Source organism: Mangifera indica, chromosome 4 (genome assembly GCF_011075055.1).
Source record: "Mangifera indica cultivar Alphonso chromosome 4, CATAS_Mindica_2.1, whole genome shotgun sequence".
Lineage (NCBI taxonomy): Eukaryota > Viridiplantae > Streptophyta > Magnoliopsida > Sapindales > Anacardiaceae > Mangifera > Mangifera indica.
In genome coordinates, this window is record NC_058140.1 from 1226242 (window position 1) to 1248862 (window position 22621).

The 22621-nt window shown below is 32.8% G+C and overlaps 4 protein-coding genes and 1 pseudogene across 5 annotated transcripts; 3 read left to right on the top strand and 2 right to left on the bottom strand.

Moving 5' to 3' along the window:
• Positions 1 to 20: 20 nt before the first annotated feature.
• Positions 21 to 6638, bottom strand: LOC123213348 (tetratricopeptide repeat protein 5-like). Of its 2 annotated transcripts, XM_044632767.1 has the most exons (14): positions 6321 to 6638; positions 5310 to 5419; positions 5108 to 5218; positions 4948 to 5005; positions 4237 to 4326; positions 3517 to 3611; positions 3283 to 3336; positions 2895 to 3032; positions 2604 to 2661; positions 2359 to 2470; positions 2009 to 2078; positions 1362 to 1433; positions 1052 to 1180; positions 21 to 354 (listed from the first exon to the last, which is right to left on the bottom strand). In XM_044632767.1, the coding sequence occupies exons 1-13, from the start codon at positions 6496 to 6498 to the stop codon at positions 1064 to 1066; spliced, it is 1263 nt and encodes a 420-aa protein (XP_044488702.1). In that variant the 5' UTR covers positions 6499 to 6638; the 3' UTR covers positions 21 to 354; positions 1052 to 1063. The 2 variants fall into 2 exon arrangements, with proteins under 2 accessions (XP_044488702.1, XP_044488701.1); XM_044632766.1 differs by lacking the exon at positions 21 to 354 and having other exon boundaries at positions 847 to 1180.
• Positions 6639 to 6913: 275 nt separating this feature from the next.
• LOC123213616 lies at positions 6914 to 8487 on the top strand (annotated as a pseudogene).
• A 258-nt stretch (positions 8488 to 8745) lies between these two features.
• On the top strand, positions 8746 to 11467 carry LOC123213617 (GDSL esterase/lipase 6). Its single transcript, XM_044633092.1, is given in 6 exon segments — positions 8746 to 8984; positions 9271 to 9326; positions 9328 to 9417; positions 10608 to 11072; positions 11161 to 11277; positions 11279 to 11467. Coding segments are annotated over 6 exon segments (1149 nt in total). The 5' UTR covers positions 8746 to 8752.
• A 3287-nt stretch (positions 11468 to 14754) lies between these two features.
• Positions 14755 to 15270, top strand: LOC123213618. Its single transcript, XM_044633093.1, has one exon. The coding sequence runs from the start codon at positions 14755 to 14757 to the stop codon at positions 15268 to 15270; it is 516 nt and encodes a 171-aa protein (XP_044489028.1).
• A 2758-nt stretch (positions 15271 to 18028) lies between these two features.
• On the bottom strand, positions 18029 to 18685 carry LOC123215025. Its single transcript, XM_044635061.1, has 2 exons — positions 18505 to 18685; positions 18029 to 18426 (listed from the first exon to the last, which is right to left on the bottom strand). The coding sequence occupies exons 1-2, from the start codon at positions 18617 to 18619 to the stop codon at positions 18116 to 18118; spliced, it is 426 nt and encodes a 141-aa protein (XP_044490996.1). The 5' UTR covers positions 18620 to 18685; the 3' UTR covers positions 18029 to 18115.
• Between the last annotated feature and the right edge of the window lie 3936 nt (positions 18686 to 22621).

Below are 22621 nucleotides of genomic sequence, written 5' to 3' on the forward strand. Positions count from 1 at the left end.
TGAGGTTTTTATATGTTCAGTTTTATGCATAATACAAAAGTTTATTTTACTTTAATGAAAAACAATAGTGTCACTGACCAATAAATAGTATAGATGGAGAAAGATTCAAGCCAGGCTGCTGAACCGAAGTTTAAATTCGAATTGAGCTGAACTGGTTTGATGCAGATTCAATCCTATTTGTAGCATGTGTTTGCACTCAACGCTAGAGCCCAATTACCCCACATGTGCATTAGGACTGCAAAGAGTAGCGGTACAATACAATATGATATGTATCTCTTTTGGCAGTCAACCAAAACGCTGCAATGACAAAGCTGAACACCCACAATCACAGAATACTGCAACAGCCGAGCTGACCTGCAGAAGTTTACTCGCACAACGCAGCAAAAAACTGATAAGCAACCAAAGATAGAGCTCTGATAATCTGAGTCTATTTATCGACTAAACAAGATAACAACCTAGATAATTCCACCGCAGCAAAACTCTGGCCATTCTTGGTGCCGACAACCTCCATTAATATAACCGTCAAAACATATTTTTCTTCACCCCCATCTATAATTCCTACGCCTTTATTTTTTATTCTTTTCTCCACCCAACACAATCTCAAATGCAAATGCAAGATATCAAACTAAGATCTCATATTAGAAAATTTGAGCTTTGATGTAAGGTTTATGGTTTTGAACTTTCTGATATCAACAGTTAACTTTTAGGATGCGTTTTTTCCAAAACTCTTATCATATATTGAGTCCAAAGGATTTAGGATCACCAGAAAAGATGAAATATTGTCATTAATGATTTTCCGGAACTGCGGTGCCAGTTAGGAGCATAATAGGACTGCACAAGGAAAGCTCAAAAGAAATTTTCAAAGTGGTCTCCATAGAATCTACAATTTATTTTTGGACTGTTTTTTACTAGAACAAGAATATCCACTCATGTATTTTTTTTTTGTTCCTTCATCTCAATCTTATATTCTATTTACACACATTACAACAATATTTCACAAAAGAGAAGATCAACAAAACCCCATTACAAATACATAGCTCAGATATCTTACTTGAGGCAACTTTCATGGTTTGAGTTGCGCAAAGATTGATGAACGAAGTTCTTGTTGAGGTGAGAGGGCTTTTCCGTTCAAAACCATTTGCTCCACGAAATCCACGCGAATTGACTTGAAGTCGTAACTCTGGTTCAATTTACATGAAACAAAATCTAAAAATCAGGTAAATGTTCTTCCTCGCCATTATTGTAGATATATAGAAGAAAAGAGAAAACTAAGATTTGTCGGACAGCCGTGTACCAAAATAAAATTTCGTCCCACTATGAACAAAGAGAATAATGAAATTCCACAATTCGTGAGAACATACCTTTCCTTTCCAAGAAAAAACGTGATGATGGTAATAAGGTTGCAATAGCGTTACTTGATCTCCTTCTTTAATCTGCAACCAGATGGTTCAATTAATTATAATCTACTAAGTGTACAAATCAGGGGATAACAATTGTTTGAGGGATTGAACTTACACCTTTTTTTCTATTAAAGGAACTGAACTTTTTTTTTTTAATTGAAGAGATTAAACTCTCAAATTTTCTAATTAAAAGAACCAAACATTTAGGTCTTCCTATAAAAGAGATTAGACTTTTACTATTTCCTATTGAAGGTACCAAAAAAAACAATTAAGATTGTCTTGTTTTGTTTTGTTCTGGAAATAAGGTGATTAGCTTGATACCTTCAATATAAATAGTGCAAGTTTAATCCCTTTAAAAAAAAATCTGAATGTTTGGTCATTTTAATAGAAAAAACAAAGTTTAAATCTTCTAATAGAAAAAAATGTAATAATTAGATACTTCCAAGTGTTGCTATCCCACAAATCAATAAGCAACATGATTTGAAGTTTTCTCATAGTGCATGAGTTCATTCATAAGTCTATACCAATTATCTGTATAATTTGACATAGGGGGTTTACAGAACTTTTAATGGACTGAAAAATGTAGAAGTCTAGCAGCTAGCTCTTACCACATTATCACGCAGACTGTACACAGATAGAACAAAGCATGTCTGATTTGAATCACAAACCAAATAGCATCTGCAATATTAAAAAAAAAAGACTAAAGATCTTGATTGTGATCTCAAAATACTAACAGCTTAGTGCAATATCAAAGTATGGCATTCGTGATAAAGTTCCAAGCAAGATGAATCTGAAAGCATGTACTACTTCTCATAGCTACCCCAAGCCTATCAAAAACAACCCCCTGGTATATCAGGTAACATAGTTTTATGGAGTACAAGCTATACACCTATGCAGCAAGTTCATGATTAGTCCATTTTGATGAGCAATTAATACAGTAGTCAAGCAGATTACTCACAGGGGAGTGACATTCTGATAATTCACAAAGAATAGCACTTTTCCAACTACTGCAACTCTGTTCAGACCATCCGAAAGCATATCCACCGTGACTATTTTATGAGAAGAATTCACTAACAAAACAAGAGGCACGGAAAAAATAAATAAATATTTATGTTAAGTTAGCATACTCATAAGTAGAAGTGGTAAATTACAGGATTAATGAATATGCACTAGTAACTAAAACAGAAGAGCCGAGTAGCTTACACTTCACAGCAGTAAGAGATGATGCCCAAGATGCAAGTCGTTTGCCTCTAGCATGTACCTATAAAACCACACCTTAGTAATAACAAATGCAACTCTTGAAGAAATAAAACTATTTGCACTATACTAGAACCACCAAAAGTAATTGTTAATCACAAATTAAGAGTGGTATCTTGTTCTCCAAAGTGAAGGATTAGTAACTTCAAAGTGGTCATTAACTTCTCATTGACCTTCCTTAGAAACTATACTGTTGAACAAAATTTAGCACCATGAAATGGTTTATAAAAACATTACCTTCAATAGATTCTCTATCTTATCTAGAAGATTAACCATCTTTTGGACCTCCTCAGCAGCATTAAGACTAGGATCCTTTAAGGCAGCAGCTTCAAACCCCCTAAGTGCCCTCTCATAATTCTCTAAATATGTGTCTACCTGCATACAAGAACTCCGTCAGGAACTGATAAACCACCAATGAATTTAAAAACAGTAGCTAGCTTGCAACAGGTGGGCTTGAACTCCACCAATGAATTAAACAACAGAAAGCAACCTGATGCTAAGACATATATGATACTAACACATGTACACCTGATAGCAACATAAACAAGATCTAGATCCTTTTTGAGTTTTAGTTATTAAAAAAAAAAAAATCATAGAGGAAGATGAGGAGAAAAATTCAACTTACAGTGGCACAGTTAAAATACAAGTCGGGATTGGACTTCATTTTTTCATCTTTCTCCTGATATAGATTAATCAGAATGACAAGATAACCAAAATCATCAGAAAAAAGAAGAAAACTTCGAAATGCTCCTTACCAGCCTTTAATCAACAGATTCTTCACAAATATTAAAAAAATTTCCACAGGGAGGGTGAAAACTGAAAATGCATTCCAAGAGAAAGCTCTGCTTTGCAAACTTACAGCATTTTGGTAGGCTTTTAAAGATTGCAAAAGTTTGTGGTGATCCCAAGATCCAGTCACAAAGAAACTCGTGAGGCATGCATTTCCAAGGTTGTCTGACATTAGGATAATATGTTATAACATATACCAAAGATGATTATTATATTACAGGTGAAAGAAATAAGAGATGACATGATATCTGAAAGCAGAGCTTCTGACAGAGGGAAAAAAGAAAAGGGCATAATGTGGAAGGGTGAGGTAGTAACACAAGCACAGAAGAAAAGTAAAAAGATCACATATGAAATAAATAAAGTTTAAACCCTTCTCTCCACGTGCAGAAATAAGAGAAATGGTCAAATCATCAAATAGCATCCACAGATGCAGCAAGCCACGAGAAAACCAATAAACATAGGATATGCCAATTCAAGTCAAGACAAGACAAAGTACAGCATTTGTTTACATGCAAACATATTCGAAAGGATTATAAAAGCAGATAATAAGTTAATTTTTTTATATTTTAGAATATATTATTTGGTATTGAACCAAACAGAGAACAGTACTACACAATTTACTCCAATCCCATACAATCATAGAATAATTAAATTCCAAGTGTCCAATACTATATGGCATGCCAAACAAGGTATTAAATAAGTAAAGCATGCGCCTACATGTGGAAATTATTCAAAGATCAAAAGATGGAACAAAAGGTCATTTTGTTCTAGGATTCAAACTGAATCTTACACCAAGAATTTCCATCCTTGACATCCAATGCGATAGCTTCTTTAGCATGTTGAATACTTTCTTCGACAATTTCCATCCGATTCTCAGAACCTAAAAAACAAAAAAGAAATATTAGTAAAACAATGATAAAGCCGTAATGGTGTAGAAACTACAAATTCTGCTTTGTCCACTAATTCAGTTATATTTCTGGAAGGCAAAGACACCAGAGGAGGAATAAATAGTATAACTATGCTTTACATTCTCAAAAGAACTTGCACCAAAACTTTAAATCTCAACTTCGCAATGGATAAGACGAAGATTGGAACATCTTCAAAAAAATATAGAGAGAAAAATAAAAACACAGCTTGTATCAATGGCCACAGTGTTATTAGTTTGAAAGTCATTTGCAACCTTGTTTGCATCAGACTCACCTTAAATTGTAGAATTGTGATAACTAGTACAAGTCTTCATTCTAATAGACAGGAATGCAGATGTTTCTGTCATCATCTTTCCTAGACAGAAACTGCCCTATTGTTTCTCTTAAGCTGGAAAGAATCATTCCAGAACAACTTTTAGCACAAACTGATTAAGACTTCCTAGCAAGCCCATAGGCAGCAGAATGTGCCAACAGGCAAGAAAATACAATTTGAAATTGCAGCTCTCAATATGATACCCCCTAAGCAACCAAAAATTAAGCGTAAATTATGATACAGGGAAGGAAAAATTTCTTGCCTTGAGCCAAACTTCTTTCAAGCATTGATAACTGACAAAGAATTCTCTTATTTGGACCCTGTATGAGACAAAAATGTAAGTAGATAAAAGGTTAGCAAAACTGACACCAAGAAACATAAATTATTTCTAAGCACGATGGCAATCTACTATCAGATATAACCTTGCTTAATGCCAGATTGAAGCAGTTTTTAGCAGCTGGCAGATCTCCCTTCTTCCAAATGCTAACACCCAAGCATAGCCAAGCATCCGTAAGAGCAGGATTCAACTTCACCTGGGGCATGAAAGCTTCAAAACATCAATATGAGCCCAAGCATTACAGCCAACCAAATTAGTAAACCACCAAACAGTCCATTCTTCCTTACAGCTTTTGAGAGATGATCCTCTGCCTCTTTCCTGTATTCAGGTACAACATCCAATATCTTTCCTCTTAGATATTCATATGTCCCACGCTTTAAAGGTGACTTCCTTTGTTCTGCAAAGGAATATGATATATTTTACTTATTATAATAATGTAAGATACAATAAAAAAATGTGCAATAACCATTGCATAAACATCACAAAGAAATTCATCATAAGAGATCTGCCTTATAAATGTGACATATAATTAAACCCCATGAACCATCACATTTAAAAAAGATAAAGAAAACCACCAACATTAATTCCCGAACAGTTCACTTAAACTTTCAATTTAACACCAGAATTGGACGTTTTCTAATACCAGTTTTTTCTAGTAAAACACCTAAGAAGCTAACCATCACACACTCCCCTATCATTCCATACATGAAATCACTGCCATACAAGATATAGCATCCCAATAATTTTACCGAAACAATCACTTTGATAAGATGCAATGCTACCCTTATAATATATGCCACACTAGCAACATTCTTAATTGTTATTTATCCAGAATAATTCTTTTACAAGTGTGCATTTCGCACATCTACATATCTTTCCAGTAAAGTTACCATATTTTGACCTTTGTTTACAATCACAGAGTCCTTTTTTTCATTTTTCTCTATGTAATCTATGTACAGTACTATGTTACTGATCCAAAATTGTTACCATGCAAGCTATATTAATATATAAAACTTACAAATTACACTTTGTATGTTATCAGAGCGATATGCAACACAATTCATGTTCCATTAGTTGAATATTACTACTAAAAAAAATAAATTATAATCAACAAAGAAGAGCCCATACTCTGATCAGTTCTATTTCAGGTCTTAAATCATTTTAAAAGCTAATAATAATAACAACAACAACAACAACAACAACAATAATAATAATGAAGAACAGAGCACAAAGCAAGCGCGAAGAAAACAAAAGGAAATGAGAATTGAAATGGTCAAGAATAAAATGTTAAAGGGTACCAGGAGGGATGGAATCGAGGAGTTTAAGAGTGAGATCGGATTCATTTTGCAATCTGGCGACTTTGTCATCCGGGTTTTGAGGAAAAAACGTTTCTTTGATTTCGTAGAGATCGTCTGCAGCTTTCTTGGCTCGTTCCCACAAATCCTCTTCCGGTTTTTCTGCTGATACATCACTCATTTTAGCGTTTTTGGGGAACAAAATTGCAAGAGAAGAGTTGCACAGAGAAAGAGTGACTAGGTGACTTTCTGGGGATATTCCGAGAGAACCATGAAATGTTAGATCAGTTTTTGCAAACGGTGTCGTATTGCCGCCAAACTCATATCGTTTTGTTTTGAATAGGCTATAATCTGTTTTAGAAATATTTTATTATAATATATTAATCTTTTACTATTAAGAGTTTAAAGTAGGGTTAGACAACTTGAACTTAACTTTGAATTGAATAAGCTAAATTAAATTCGAGTCAATCTTAAGTTAAATTTTATTAAGTTCGGTTCGAATCAAACCAAATCTATGGCCTCTCACTTTAATTAGAGAATATTAGAAAACATTAATCTACACACTCGATTACATTTATGGAAATGTGGAGTTGAACATGAGTAATTGGATCCACACATAAAATTTCACACCTCGCACAACCATCCTCAACCATCCTCTTTAGAACATGTTGAGAGCAACATAGGGCTTTATTCAAACTAAGCTCAAATATGAGTCAATTTGAATTGGTTAGGTTTGAAAAAATTAAACTCGAGCTTAGATAAACCTCTCTTAAATATGTTCGAATTTGGTTTAGCTTGAGGAGATTTAAGCTCGAGTTTATCTAAGTCGAGTTTGTTGCTTGAGCCAATTTGGTTGAATCCACTTTTACATCAATATGACAGTTTGACCGAATTGATCCATACGTATTTTTAAGCATTGGCCTACATTGACAATTGCATTATAGTAGAACTGATTCCACCAATTAATTCGATCCAAATTTTAAAACAATGTAGAAAATCTCATTAATCACCTTCTGGTTCTTTCTCATTTTAAAGGTGACAACAAATGGTGCCAAATGACGCACCATTTGAGCTCATAAAGAAAGTTTATGAGAGCTGCTTTTAATCCCCGATTCATAAAAAGTTGGCCAAATGACTTATTCCCACCTAAGGTTATTAAAATTAATAAAATCAATTAATTTTAAAAATAAAAGTATCATTTAATTAATAATATATTAAAAATAATAATATTTTATTTTATTTTTCTTTATTTTAAAAAATTAACTATTTTTTTTTTATATTAAACTTTACCATGTTACATTTTTTCTTTTCTAGTTTTTCATTTCTCTAGCGATAAAATCTCCTTTCTCCAGACAAATACAACCTCCCCTTTTTGTTAGCATCTTCGTAAGAGACAAAAACGAATCCTCCACATAGCATCCTCAGTATGGTCCACGGATACAGCAATGACATGAGCTGGACTTTTCATGCCACCGCAATCTTGCATGCCTAGAAGGGTTTCGCTTGTTTTGCTCTCGACATTGAAGGCCACGGCAGATCTCAAGGTATAAGAGCTTATGTACCAAATGCGGATCCTGTTGTTCAAGATGCTCTATCATTCTTTAACTCTGTTAAAAAAAAAAAGTCCTTCCTTTACTGGGTTACCTTGTTTTTTATATGGACAATCAAAGGGTGGTGCTATTTGTCTGTTAATCCATTTTGCTGATCCTAAAGGTTTTTATGGAGCAATTTTGGTGCCTCCCATATGTAAAATTCTGACAAAGTAAAACCCAGACGGCCAATTCCTCAAGTCCTCACATTTCTAGCAAAATTTTCACCCACTTTAGCGATTGTGCCTACTGAAGATCCTGTGGACAAGTCTGTGAAGGTGGAAGAGAAGAAAGTTACAGCAAATAATAATCCATTGAGGTACAGAGGGAAACCCAGATTGGGCACTGTCCTAGAGCTATTGAGGGTGACTGATTATTTGAGTGGAAGATTGTGTGATGTGAGTACACCGTTCATTGTTTTGCATGGAAGTGCTGATGTTGTGACTGATCCGAGTGTGAGTAGAGCTTTGTATGAAGAGGCCAAGAGTGAAGACAAGACGATGAAGATTTATGATGGGATGATGAATTCGTTCTTGTTTGGTGAGACAGATGAGAATGTTGATCGACAATTTTACTTCTGAAACTAATTGATTCAATTAATTTTAATAATCCACAGATGAAAGTTCAAGTTTTCAATACTTATGAGATACCAATTTGGGGATTCAAGAAACCTCGGGTGAGAATAACTCTTTTGGCCAAAAAGGATTTCCAAAAGCCAACTGCCTTAATTACCAAGCTTGTGAAGTCTGTTACAATATTCTGTCATGGCTCTCATCATCACCAACCTTAAAGTCTATATAAATTTTGCAGAACAAAACTCCAGCTTCATATTATCAGAACTCATCCATGGAGAAACTCGCCCTTGTAACACTCATCGTTTTCGCTTCTTTGTGTTCTTTGATCTCGTCAGTGAAAGTGCCGGCAATCTTCACATTCGGAGACTCCATTTTCGATGCTGGAAAAAATCACTTCAACAAGAATTGTACTGCTCAGGCTGATTTTCCTCCTTATGGTTCAAGTTTTTTTCATCATCCCACTGGGAGGTTCACTAACGGCAGAACGGTTGCAGACTTCATTTGTGAGTACTTTTAATTCATAGGTTGGATAACAACACTTGGAGGTTGAGCCCACCAAACTTTGTTTTTTATATCGAAGAGATTGAATTTAGTATATCTAATATGAAAATCTGAAAATTCGATTCCTTCTATAGAGAAAAACAAAATTCAATTTTTTAACAGAAAAAAAGTAACAGTTTGATACCTTCTTGAGAGTTGTTATACTTCTGTTGTTATGTAATTTTTCTAAACTTTGTGTTTAGTTTGTTTTTGTGGATTCGTTTTGAGTGTTTTGCGAAATACTGGCAGCACAATTCATTGGCATAGAGTTTCAAAAGCCCTATCTTGAGGTGCAATTTGAAGTCACAAAATGGAAGCAGGAAAGGGTATCCAGAAAATGGCATCAATTTTGACAGTGGTGGCAGTGGTGTTCTCCAGAAAACAAATCAGGATTGGGTAAGTAAATTTGCCATGAGTGTAATACAAACCAAATTGACTCATGAAACAAACACACTTCTCGAATCAGTGCCAAACTCGCGAGGAAAAATCCCTTCAATATATTTACATAATTTTTATATAGTTTACATCTGATTTATAAAGAAACTTAGGTAAAAGGAATCTATCAATTTCGTAACCTCTAAATAAGGTACATTATACATTTACGAGATTATCTCTAAGCCATGATTTGCTAGTATATCTAGTAGTCGTTGGTCATGTTGGCAGTTTCCTCTTTCTAATTTTTATTTGTTGCACCCCTTGTTGTTCCACGGCTACCTTCTCTCCTTCCCACTCCTCATCTCGTGACGCCTTTCTAACCGTTCCCCGCACTCCGGTTTCTTTGGCAATCGTGTTCCTCTTCTTGCCAGGCCCACTTAGCCATTATTTCTTGAGACTCAAGTCGATCTCCATCCCACCCCGAATAGCTATTAAAGTGATTATTAGCTTGATAAAACAAAGGTTTTGGACATCTGAGCCCCTGCAATATAAGTGGAAAAGAAAGCCTCATCATGAGTTAGCTTTTGAGTTGGAGAGACCTAGCAGCACTTTTCTAGGCCTTAGCAAGTGACATCAAAGCCCAATATTTAAGAACAATTTTGTCTCTATAGAGAAGTATCAATCCATGCCTACCCCAACTTTGGTAAATTTCATCCTCGGTTGGTCGTCCATCTCTATGAGAAGGTAGCTGTCCGTGTGATTTCAACTTCAGCTTTGGTTAAATCGCATCCTCGGTTTCCATAAAGTGATTGTTGAGTATTCCATGTACAATTGAATCTAATCTGAGTTGCTTAAGTTCAGATTGAATGAATCAAGTTCAAACAAAGTATTAGATTTGTTTTTATAAAATAATTTGAGTTCGAATCGATTTGAATATTTGAGTACGAGCTAGCTCTGATAGAATCTAAAATGAAATCATTTTAAAACCAAGTTCAACCTCAGTATAGCGATCTCAAACTATCTTGTTTAAATTCGAATCAATCTCAAGCTTGATGATAGGAAAGTACACAACTTTTCTGCAGGAAATTAACAATTGAGATCATGTGTAACACAAGGGTAAGGCCACAAATCCCCATGAATCATAACTGCAGCATGTACATATCTGAACAATAAAGTTCCTTACTTTGGCTTTCATTTTGATGTCATCACAGGGAGTTACCTCAATCCAGGATCAATTAAAGCAATTCAAGGCCCTGGTGAATCAAAACAAGCTTGACACAGCCCTAGTTCAAAGCTCTCTTTTTCTCTTGGAGTCTGGCTCCAATGACATCTTCAGCTACTTCACATCTTTCGATCCCCAAACTCCAAGCCCAGATGCTTACGTTCGAGCCATGTTAACACAAGTATCCAGGCTGATTGAGGAGATTTACACCCTCGGTGCTCGCCGCATTGCGGTGTTTTCACTTCGTCCCATTGGCCGCATCCCCGGCAGGGTGCTCTTGCCTGACGCACCTGTTGAAAGTTGCTATGGAAAGATGAATGTGATGGCTGAGAGTTACAATAAGGGATTGGAGAGCATTGTGAATCAGGTAGCCAGAAAATACCCTGGTGCAGTTGCTGTTTATGGAGATGTTTACAACATTGTTCAGCGATTTAGAGCCATTCCTTCTCACTATGATAAAATTAAACGAATTCGAATCAAGCCAAATCAGCTTTAAATCATTTATGCGTTCGCTGATTTGATTTATTTATTCATTTTCTACAGGTTTTTCGGATGTATCTAGTGCTTGTTGTGGGGATGGGCCGCTTGGAGGATTGGTACAATGTGGGAAGAAAGGCTACAAGATTTGTAAAAATCCTGAAACCTTCTTGTTCTGGGATTTTTTTTCACCCAACAGAACACTCTTACAAAATTATTTCCAAGGCCTTGTGGGCAGGAAAAAATTCAAGTATCAGGCCACTCAACTTGAAGACTCTTGCCATTGCCAACATTAATGTTCATTCGAAGGTACAATGCACCACTATAGCGAACCCACCAAGTTACAAAGCCCTCGGCCCAAGTTTGAGATAAAAATGATCTATTAGAACTCAGTTCGAAAAGTGTATTTAAACCCGATAACTTTCAATAAACGAATTTTAACTTTGTAACTAATATATTATCAATTACCCCATATTCAAAATCAAAGAAAAAAATTTAGGGATGTCAGTGAAAGATTTAAAATATTTAAGGGTTTATTGATATTTTATTTGAATCAAACCGAGAGTTCGCAAACTCACTAAACCAACCAAAAGCAAACTTAAGCTCGAAACAATAAGAATTAACTTGTGTTCGAATTTAAAAGTTTACTAATATTTTATTCGAATTGAGGCTTCAGCTTGCAACATTGGTTTGAGAGTCAAACTAAATCTCCTATGTTAAATTCAAACTAAGGGATATTTTAATGATAAATATTTCTTATTTTTCAAGTCAAATTTAATTTTAAATTGACAGGAAAGATAAAAACAATGGGTTATTAAATTCATAGTTATGCTCCTAATTTGAATATTGTTAGACTGATTAATTGGCTGGTCAATTTTCGCCTAACAAAGTTGTCCATTGTAAGTCTAAGTTTGTTAATTATACATATAGTCCTAAGAAATCTTGATTTATCCATGATTTCAATCTAATAATTTTATCTACTGTTTTTAACCCAAACCAAGAATGTGGTTCTTTTTTTTTGGTAATCGGGGAACCTACCCAAATTGGTTGGGGGGGGGGGGGGGGGGGGGGGGGGGGGGGACAAAGTAATTGGATTTTTTTCTTGAAATTTATAATGTTTTACTAGTTTTATTAATCTCTGAGATTAACGAATAATAAAAATTAAATAATATAGGTCGTAACTAGGCCCTTGAATAAGAAATCATCGAGGGCAGACATGTAGGCTTGAAATCCAATTTTGACCATGGCTAAAATATGATTTAGCTATTGGAACATATTGAGAATGTTGAATTGGGTTAAGAGTGTAGAACCGTAATTCAACTATGGAATGAGACCAATTCAAGTGTCGTATAAACATCATATAGTTGAAATTTGTTTCGAAATTTTAATTATATCATATTGATATTATCAATCTAATTTTTTGATCGATTGATAGATTATGATAGAAACTCAATCTAAGTCATTATTAGGATTGATCAATCATGCCTACCAAAGCATGGCCACGATGCTTTATAGTTTATATCAAATAAAACAAACATTATAAGCTATTAGGTGCCTTCTTGTTTGCTTCATTAATTAAGCAAATTCATGTAGTGATTAATGGATCAATCAATCAATTTGGTATTGAAAAGGCTTTTCTCAATCAATTAACTTTGCTTAATTATCTCTAATTGTGACAATTTGGTGGGGTTTAATTTTCATTAGTTTTGATAAATGGCATTTTATCTATTCAAAGATAAAGAGGATTAGAGTCTGACAATTTGTGTTAATGATCACTTTCGTATCGTATCGTATCTTTTCGTATTACGAGTAAAAAGATATCCAACTCAATTATGACATTTAATGTGAACACAACCCATTTTACAAATAGGTTGATATAACAAAACCTATTTATAGTGTTAGATTGTGTTGTATCATGACTCAATTCATTTGACATATTTTGTCATAAAACAATACATTTTATATATTTTTCATTTGTACGTGATCTGAATTGATTCAATCTGATTTGTTTTGAGGTAAAACAACATAATCCAAATACGACATAACATTTATATATGAATCGTGTTCAAGTTATAAAAAATTGATCTAAGTGCCCTCATTTCACAACTTGAACACAATTCATATATAAGTGTTATGTTGTGTTTGGATCATATTGTTTTGACATAAGACAATATGATCCAAACACGACATAACACTTATATATGAATCGTACTCAAGTTATAAAGAGTCAATCTTAATATCTCCTATTTCACAAATAAAATTACTCGAACATGACCTATTTCCTATTTATATAAATGGTTTTCAACTTAATTTTTTTTAAATATCGATTCGAATTATCAGGTCACAAATTATCAGCTTTAAAGAGGACCCCTCCCATGATTGTGGCTTTAATTTTGGTGGTGGGACTAGCTTAATGTGCCCTTTAAATTTTCCATGCCCACCAAACTTTTAATACTTTTCCACAGCCACCAAAATTAAAGGTCTTCCTAATAAGGCCCTTGGTTAGGACCTCGCTAATCGATTCTTTTGTACAATATTTTAATTGTTTAATATTACAAGTGTGACGTTTTATTTATTTATTTTTTTTTTAAATGTTTGTTAGAATTTTCAACCTTTCTTTCACACGCAATCTATGGTCCTTTGTAGTAACCTAAACTTACCCCCTTTGTGACTTTTTTTCACTCTAAACTTTGATTATTTATACCACTACGAAGAAAATCATATGGGATTTCTATCTTATATAAATATATCGCATTTACGAATGATTCGAAAGGTGTATAAAATCAATAAAACAAATAATCATATAATAAAATATATATATATAATTTATTCTAATAAAGATAGGTACAAATCAAATTAAACGTAAATATCTTTTAACTCAAATCTAATTTGAATAAAAAATAATTCAATTCGAGTTTATTATATATAAAATTAGCTCAAAGAGAACTTCTAAACCATCCATTAAAGTATCGATTCAATTATCATAATTTTCTTTTAAGATAAAATATAAGTATTAATGATTATATGTTATTTTATCTTTAATTTAAAAATATTCGATTACATAGTATGTGTGTTGTTAAGCCCATATCAAACGCAAGTATCACAATATAAATAAACAAATACATAATAATAAAATTACGTGACTGAAGATTATTTTATTTTTAATTTTTAATTATTTAATCATATAATACATAAAAATTATATAAATAATATCACTCAATATGCAAACACAATTTTAAAAAATGAAAAATTAAATAACATATACAGATTTTTTTAAATATATAATTAAATATATATTATTTATGCAATTAATTGTGTGGACAAGATGAAGCGATACGAGCAAACTGGCTTCACCGATACTGCCTGCCAGCCAGCCAAGTAAGTCACATCCCAAGAATTAGAAAATATTCATGAAAATTCAAACCAGCTAGCCATCTTCTTCATCTCTTTTTCTCCTGTCCCACACGCATTTACAGCAAACTTTGTCCTCATCAAATATGCTTAAATACCCACCTTCCCAATCTTTTCTCTGTAAAAATCCTTACGCGTATTCACACACACACACACACATATAAATATAAAAACCTTCAAAGCCTTCACATTCTCTTAAAACGAAAAAACAAACCCAGAAAATTCATCACCATTATTGAATTCTCGACATGGGTAACTATGTTTCTTGCGCGTTAGGCTCAAGCCCGTTGATGAAGAGCAAAAAGGCAGCGAGAGTGGTGCTTCCTGGCGGAGAAGTGAGGCAGTTCCGGGAAGAAACAAAAGCTGCCGAGTTAATGTTGGAGTGTCCGAATTTTTTCCTGGTGAATTCAAAGTCTCTTCACATTGGGAGGAGATTTTCTGCGTTGGGTGCTGATGAAGAGCTCGAGTTTGGAAACGTTTACATTATGTTTCCGATGAAACGAGTCAACTCTGTGATTTCTGCAGCCGATATGGCGGTTCTTTTCATGGCGGCGAACTCGGCTGCGAAGAGGATATCCGGTGGAGGTAATAATGTTAGAGTTTCGCCGGAATCCGAAAAGGAGACGCCGTCTTCATCGTCTCCAAGGGTGAGTTTGGAGGGCGTTGAAGAAGGGTTTTCGGAGTTTCAGTACAGGTTAGTTGTGTGTAGGTCGAGGAAGCCATTGTTGGAGACTATAAAGGAAGAGCCGATCTGTTCAAGGTGAGAGATGAATATATTAATCAAGAATATATATATATATATATATACACATTTTGTTTGTTTCTTGGGAAAATTTATACAGCAAATGCTGGGAAGGTTTAGAAATTAGTTGTGTGTGTAATGTTGACTAATTTGATTATAAAAATGATTAGTCAGGTTTAGAAATTAATTATGTGTAATTGAATTCTAGAATACCAATTTCTCCTCTAAAACATATGAAACAACAATTTATCCCTACCGTCATATGAATTAAGGTGACAGCGTCAAATCCAATATCATGCATGGTAGGGGACTAATATTTCCCCTCGATATGTAAGTCCAAGAAAAAAAAAAAATTATTACTTTTCATATTTATAAGTTTGGTAAATTCAATATCTCTAAAATTTAAGTTAAAAATATATATAACTTTCATATTTAAATTCATTTAAATCGAATTTGTTTTAAATTTATTTGAATTGAATTTGTTTTTTAATTCGAATCTAACCCTAATGCGGGTGAGCAAATTCAAATATTTTGTAGAGAAACAAGGAATTGAAACCAATTGATTACTAGAAATAGGAATCGAAATCAGTTTTATTAGGATCAATCCCTACCCAGAATCAAGTTAGTTCTTATTCCGACATTATTCTTCTGTGTATTACAAAAGTTTAGATCTAATCTAAGTTGCTCGAAAATAATTATACTTTACATTTGATTAAAATTGACTCAAACTCAAAATTTCAGATCATTTTATGAAAAACAAACCGAATTCTTAATTCAAACTTGACTTATTCGATCTGAGCATAAGTAGCTCATACAAACCGAAGTATTTCCCTTATTTATGTTGTGATTGGTGGATATTTGAACTGGACTTTTGGGCCATTTTTCATATGGGCTCCACGTATTCTAGTCCATTGATTTTGGGCCTTTGAGATCCGGTTCTACTGTGTTACCAAAGCCGCAATGTCGGTCACTTCTTATTAATTAAACGACAACACACTCACACTTTGATTTTATTTAATTGCTTTCTCACTTTGATACCTCGCTTAAAGTTTCAAATGTTCATTCTACCAATTATGCACCTAACGCGGAGTTATTACACCTACTATTGATTTTGCTCCTGAGTAATGACATAGGGTTGGATCCAGTAGGGTTGAATCCACGATACTCTTCGAATAAGTCAATTTCGAGTTAAAAATAATATTGTTCACCCTATCAACATCTTTTCTATGAAATTGTATCCTAATTCAAATGATCTCAAACTCGAACTAAATATTTTTACTTTGATCCGAGTTCAAACCAATTTAGACACAAAACGAATCGAATTCACCCTTCGGTAATACTCTTTTAATATCAATTACTAATTAATTATCATTCACTGTTGAGAGATGTAACTACAAAATTAAAATAAACATCTAGAGTTGGATTTGATGTAAACTACTTAAGATTGAATCAAATTAGTTGAATTCAAGTTAAGGAGTCAACTCATTTTCGTAAAATGAATTAAGTTCAAATTGATTCAAATATTAGAATTAAAGTTGAATTAGATTAAATTCAAAATTAAATTATTTTCGAATCGGACACAAGTTTTAACTCATCAATTGTTAACCGATGTCAAACTAACTCTTATTTAAATTGATTTGAATCAAATTTATCCTCGTAAATAACTTAATTTGAATTTTGAATCCAATCGTGAAGTCTTCGTTTTAATAAATATATTTTTTAAAATATAAATACCACATAAAATACAGAATTCATATCCTATGGAAGCAGGAGCTGGTGCATTGAAATTGATGCACCGAAAAACCAGGTAGATTGATGCCACCTGCTCACCATTGAATTGAAGGTAATTTTTTTATGAAATTCAAGGGTAAAAGTGGCTTTCATGAGATGGTGAATATTTATCTATCCCTTCTGAGATTTTCCCAACATTTCTTCCAAGTTTGTCAGCTCTGATGGCTATGGAAAACTCAACTCTTGACACGTGGCAACACTCTGACAGCACTTCTTTGATTTTCAAAACCCTAGCTAATTTCTAAGAATTGAAGATAGCATTCAAATATTTCAGCTTGCTTGCTTCATACAAGTAAATTTTATCTTTTGGAGTTTATCGGAAAAATTAGGTATAAAGTTATATTATATGTATAAATAAATTAAATAAAATTATCTAAATTAACAAAGATGATAATATCTAAATGAATAATTTTAAAATGAAAGAAAAAATAAATAACAAGATTATCTAGTTATAATTTGTTACCTCAGTTTATACAAATAAGTTATATAATTTGTCTGTAAATATAGTTTTATTCTTAGGTACATGGTTTGCTTTGCCTTCATATCAATGCAAAGTTTTCATTGAAACTATTATTTTCCGACAATCCCCCTTCTTCTTGAGTAATATTTCTTTTTCTTTGACGATTCATCATTTTTTTTTTTTTGTTATTATTAATCATTTGAGCCGATTTGAACTTAAACGCACTATTTTAAATTAGAGTTAAGCTCGAGGGTTTGTTAGCATCGTCCTACCAGAGTTTCTTCTATTTTTACGAATCTTTTTCTTTTTCAACGATTATTTCCCTTTCTTCTTGTCAACTCTATTTCTTTTTCTTGACGATATTTGAGTCGATTTGAACTTAAACTAAAGTTTAATGTTTTATATTCAAATCAAATTTAAACTGATTCTTGTTTTAATTTGACTAGCCTCAATTCGAAGCTATTAGTATTTGTAATACTAAGGGGTGTGACAAGGGTTACATATTTTAACTTGGATTTATAAAAGATGGTGATGAAAAATTTATGGATTATTTATTAAACTTAAATCGTACATAAAGTAACTACTAAATCTAGGGTTCTGCATAAATTTTCCCGACTCAAAAACTATGAACAAGAAAGGAGAAGAGGAAGATGAAGAGAGAACCAGTGAGAAAAACAAACCCAACTGCACCACTAACAGAACCCAGAATCTGGATCGACTCAGAAATGATTCTATCAGTAATTTTTTTATGTTTATGACGGTGATGATGATCGTAATAAACTCGTTGATAATTCCATCCATTTTTATGTCTACAGGAACAGCATTGCTCGTTCAAGCTGCTGCTTGAACTCTCCTTCTTCTTCTTTACTTCTTCTATTCTCCGTCTCAACACACTTAAATTCGCCTCCACCATATCCTCAGACTTCCCTGTCAAAGGAATCATCAACTCTGAATGAGAAACCAAAAAAGACATGTAAATATGTATTTCTGTATTTATTTGTGTACCTTCGTCTTTGAAGCTTTGACATCTCACCTGGGGTTGCTTGAGCTTGAGTGAGGCCCTGTGTTTATGTGTACTTGTATTCAAACTACAAGAAATAGTTGGAAGGGAGGAAGCCATATGGAAAGAAGAGAGTTGATAAATTTAGCTTGTAACTCTTGGTTTTTATAGACAGAATCAGAGAGTATCAACCCTAATTATGTATTATTTATTCTATCAATAAAATTATATGCTATAACATTTAGGGATACATCCGACCTATTTCAGATTAAATCTATAATTCAGTTCAAATAAGATAAGATGATTTCAAGTCAAAACTTCAACTTAATTGTTTGAATCGATCTTAATTTGTTTGTTCATCTTTTGATGACAATACTGCTTACGACAACGTTAACTTAATGATTGTACACTAACTCAAACGAATTTGAGCTAAATATTATAGCTTCAATTCAAGCTCTAATCGACTTTAGGTTTTACTTAACTCGGATCAAATCCTAACTTATTAACAATAGGCACTAATAATAATAATGTATTACTATCATGTGATCATGTGGTTTTCCAAACAATAATTTTGTCTTACTCAAAAAGGTAATATTACATGGACAAACTAATCTGTTTTTATTGGGTTCCCGTTTAAGCATAGACACATGCAGACAAAAGTCCATATAAATGGAAAAGAAATACAAGCTTTTACATTTATCCAGCCAAAGGGAAAAAAAAGGCCGACATTAGACATCACTAGTTGTCGTTCTCCAATTGAACATGTACCCACACAGATTATTGTTTTGCTCCCATATGTGCTTGTGTTTAACTTGAGTTAAAATTTAGGCCAAACGGCTATTTCTCACCTAAAATATGCTGCAATCTCAAGTTTCTATCTTTTAACTATGAAAATATCAAACACTTACCTATGAGTAATTAAAATTAACGGTGATAAGGGTAAAATCGTCATTTTCTTTATAATATTAAAAATAAACTAAAATAGAATATACTTTTTCCCTCTAAATTTTAAAAACTAAAATTTCCCCCAAGCTTAAGTTTTAAAAAATAACAGTTTCACCCTAGGGTTTCATTTTGAAATCTTCGGCGACATCTCCGGCTCCATTGTCGATTGTCTCTCCCTCCCGAAGCATCTTCTCCTTTCGATGATCTCTTTTCTCCCATTTGGACGTCGGAACGGTGTCGAAGAAGCCGTTCTCAGTCGTCGTCGTCCTCTGGGAAGACGAGTCGTCTTCGTCTGAGAAGATGATTTCTCTTTCCAAATGACGTCTCTCTGCACCGAATGGGTTGGGGTAGAGTTGAGGGGGGTCGTCAGTGGAAGAGAAACCGTCAGGAGAGGGAGACGGCCGGCGATGGCGTTGGAGAAAATAAAAGGGTTTGGAAACTAAACCTAGGGGAGGAATGCGATCTTTTCAAACTTAGCTTAGGGAAAAAATATTAGTTTTTAAACTTTTAGGGGAGGAAATGAGATTAAATTTTCAGGGGTTAGGGTTTCGTTAAATTTAACCGGCTATGGGTGGGTATTTGGTATTTCTATAGTTAAAAGATGGAAACTTGAGATTGCAGCATACCTTGGGTGGGAAATAGTCGTTTGGCCTAAAATTTATGTGATATGGGCTGAGCCACTTGATGGGCCGGAGATATATAGACTTTGAAATGAAAATTGAGAAAGGAATTGGGAGAATATTTAGCAAATAAAGCAGAATTTTAAGTTAAAGGAGTCTATTTTATACTGTTATATTATATGCAGAAAATTCTCATATTTGTAGCAACGTGCTCTTTCATTTTCTTATCTTCAACAATCTAACTTAACTTAGCTCGCTTTAACTTCCACTTAATAGTATATTTCGTATCTCATTATGACTTAACTCGTAGACATGTAGGATATTGCATATAAGTGGACATCTGATTTGAGTAATATTTTATTATCCTAACAATCTGTATTATATTACTCAGATTATGTTGTTTGATTTATTGAGTTTAAAAAATTTTAGTAATCTTGTAATAACAGGATGATATCATAAGTAATAAAGAAAGTAATATATCACATTCGCTGTAAATGTTAAAAGATTATTAACGTTATCTTAATTTTATTACAATCCTATCATTATTTATTAATTTATTAAAAATAAAATTAAATACCTATTTTTCAATTAAAATAACAAGTAAAATATGAAATATTTTGAAAATAAAATAACATTTAAACATAGTTTTATTAATTAATTTTATAATTTGATAAAATTAAAAATCATAATATATTATTAACACAAAGAATATTTGAAAAAGAATAATATTATATGTACAATGTGTATGCACTGTTTTATTATTTTAAAAATTCTTTTAATACTATTAATCATACACAATAATTATTTATACACAAAATTTTTTTCAAATAATTTATTTTTGTGGTAATTTTTTATTTTTTAAATAAAAGATTATTTAAGCTAAACATATCTTAATTATCACGTCATCATCTTGAAAATTTTTATATACTTTTTTTTCATATCATCATTTTTTCAAAATATATAATAATTTAAATGTATCATTTTTCATTTATATTATATCGTATCATATTATATCATATAATATATATTATGTTCATAAAATTACGATATATAATGATTTTAAGTATTCTATTGTATTTGTGGTGGGTAATATGAGCATTATTAATCTTAATATTTAAGTTTTTTAAGTGACAAATAATGTCTAATTGAGAATGAACCAAGCATGCATGTATTTAGGCACGTAGTTAGGGTAAGCTAATGGACTCATTTTAAGTGTCCTTCTCATCGATTTTCTCACTTACCACAAACTTTATGATTCCGAAACTTATAGTTTAATAATAAATTATGTATAATGTTTCAATCGTAACTTAATTAAATTAGTTCTACGTAGCTTGGGAGTTCATGGGTGTAGTCAAAGACTTTGACTGAATTTAGAATTACGAGTTTGAGTTTGAACTAGTTTGAAGGGAAAATAATAATGTTGGAGAAAGCAGTAAATCATTAAAGAAAAAAATGATAAACTATTAGAGAAGAAGTTGAAAAAGAATTAGCCTACAAAAGTAGTTTAAGTAATAAAAGAAGAGAGTTTATATATATGAGGATACGGATTTAATTCTCTTATGACTATATTTCAAGATCAAAGTTTTAACTTACTTGATTTAATAGTTTTGGGATCAATTATTAAACTCGGGGTTTAACTTGCTCGGTATAATTGGTTTGGATGAGATTCCTCGTTAAAAAAACAAAAGTCTAACTTAGGTGGGAAACTTCATTACCAAAAGAAAAAATGTTGGCAAAGAAGAAGAGCTCTAATAGTGAAGAATCATTGACGAACCCTCAAACCACTAAGCTGAAACTTCAACTTGATGGTTCTGCCCTGAAGAGACAGTTTGACTTAGAAAAGGTTTCTTGTTAAAAAAATAAAAGTCTGACTTAGGTAGGGTTCTTTATTACCAAAAGAAAAAAATGTTGGCAAAGAAGAAGAGTTCTAATAGTGAAAAATTATTAACGAACCCTCAAACTCAAATTAAACTATTAAGCTAAAACTTCAATTCGAGTTTATGAATTGAACATGTCCTACTCAAGAAAAAAACAAACAAAACAAAAAGTTTTCTATTATCTACTTTGAATAATAATAATTAACCTACAATGGGAAGAACATATAGTTAAGGTTTGAAATTTTAAGTGTGGAATAAAAAAATCCAAGTTCGACCCCAGATTCTCGTAGATAAATTCGAGTGTATACACTAATGAGTTTTGATATACCCATATCAAAGTAAAGGCTTTCATGGTAAGTTGTTGGGTTAGTCTCTTCAAGTTTATTGACTTAGTGATTTTTTTCTTTTTGTAACAAGAAACCCCACTAGTATTGGACCGCTCTGAAAAAGTAAAATCAATCACATTGAGTAGGTCAAACCCAAAGTTAGTAATTAGATCTATAACTACTGACTAGATAAATTAAGAGTTTGATCTTAATATATTATAAAAAAAAGCATAAATCTATGTCCTCTTACGCATAAAGTCTCATATTTTGTCATTCAAGTTGCCTTTTGTGACAGAAATTGTTTGGTTTAGCAACAAAAGAGATGGATATGATTTAATGCATGATTGATGGCTC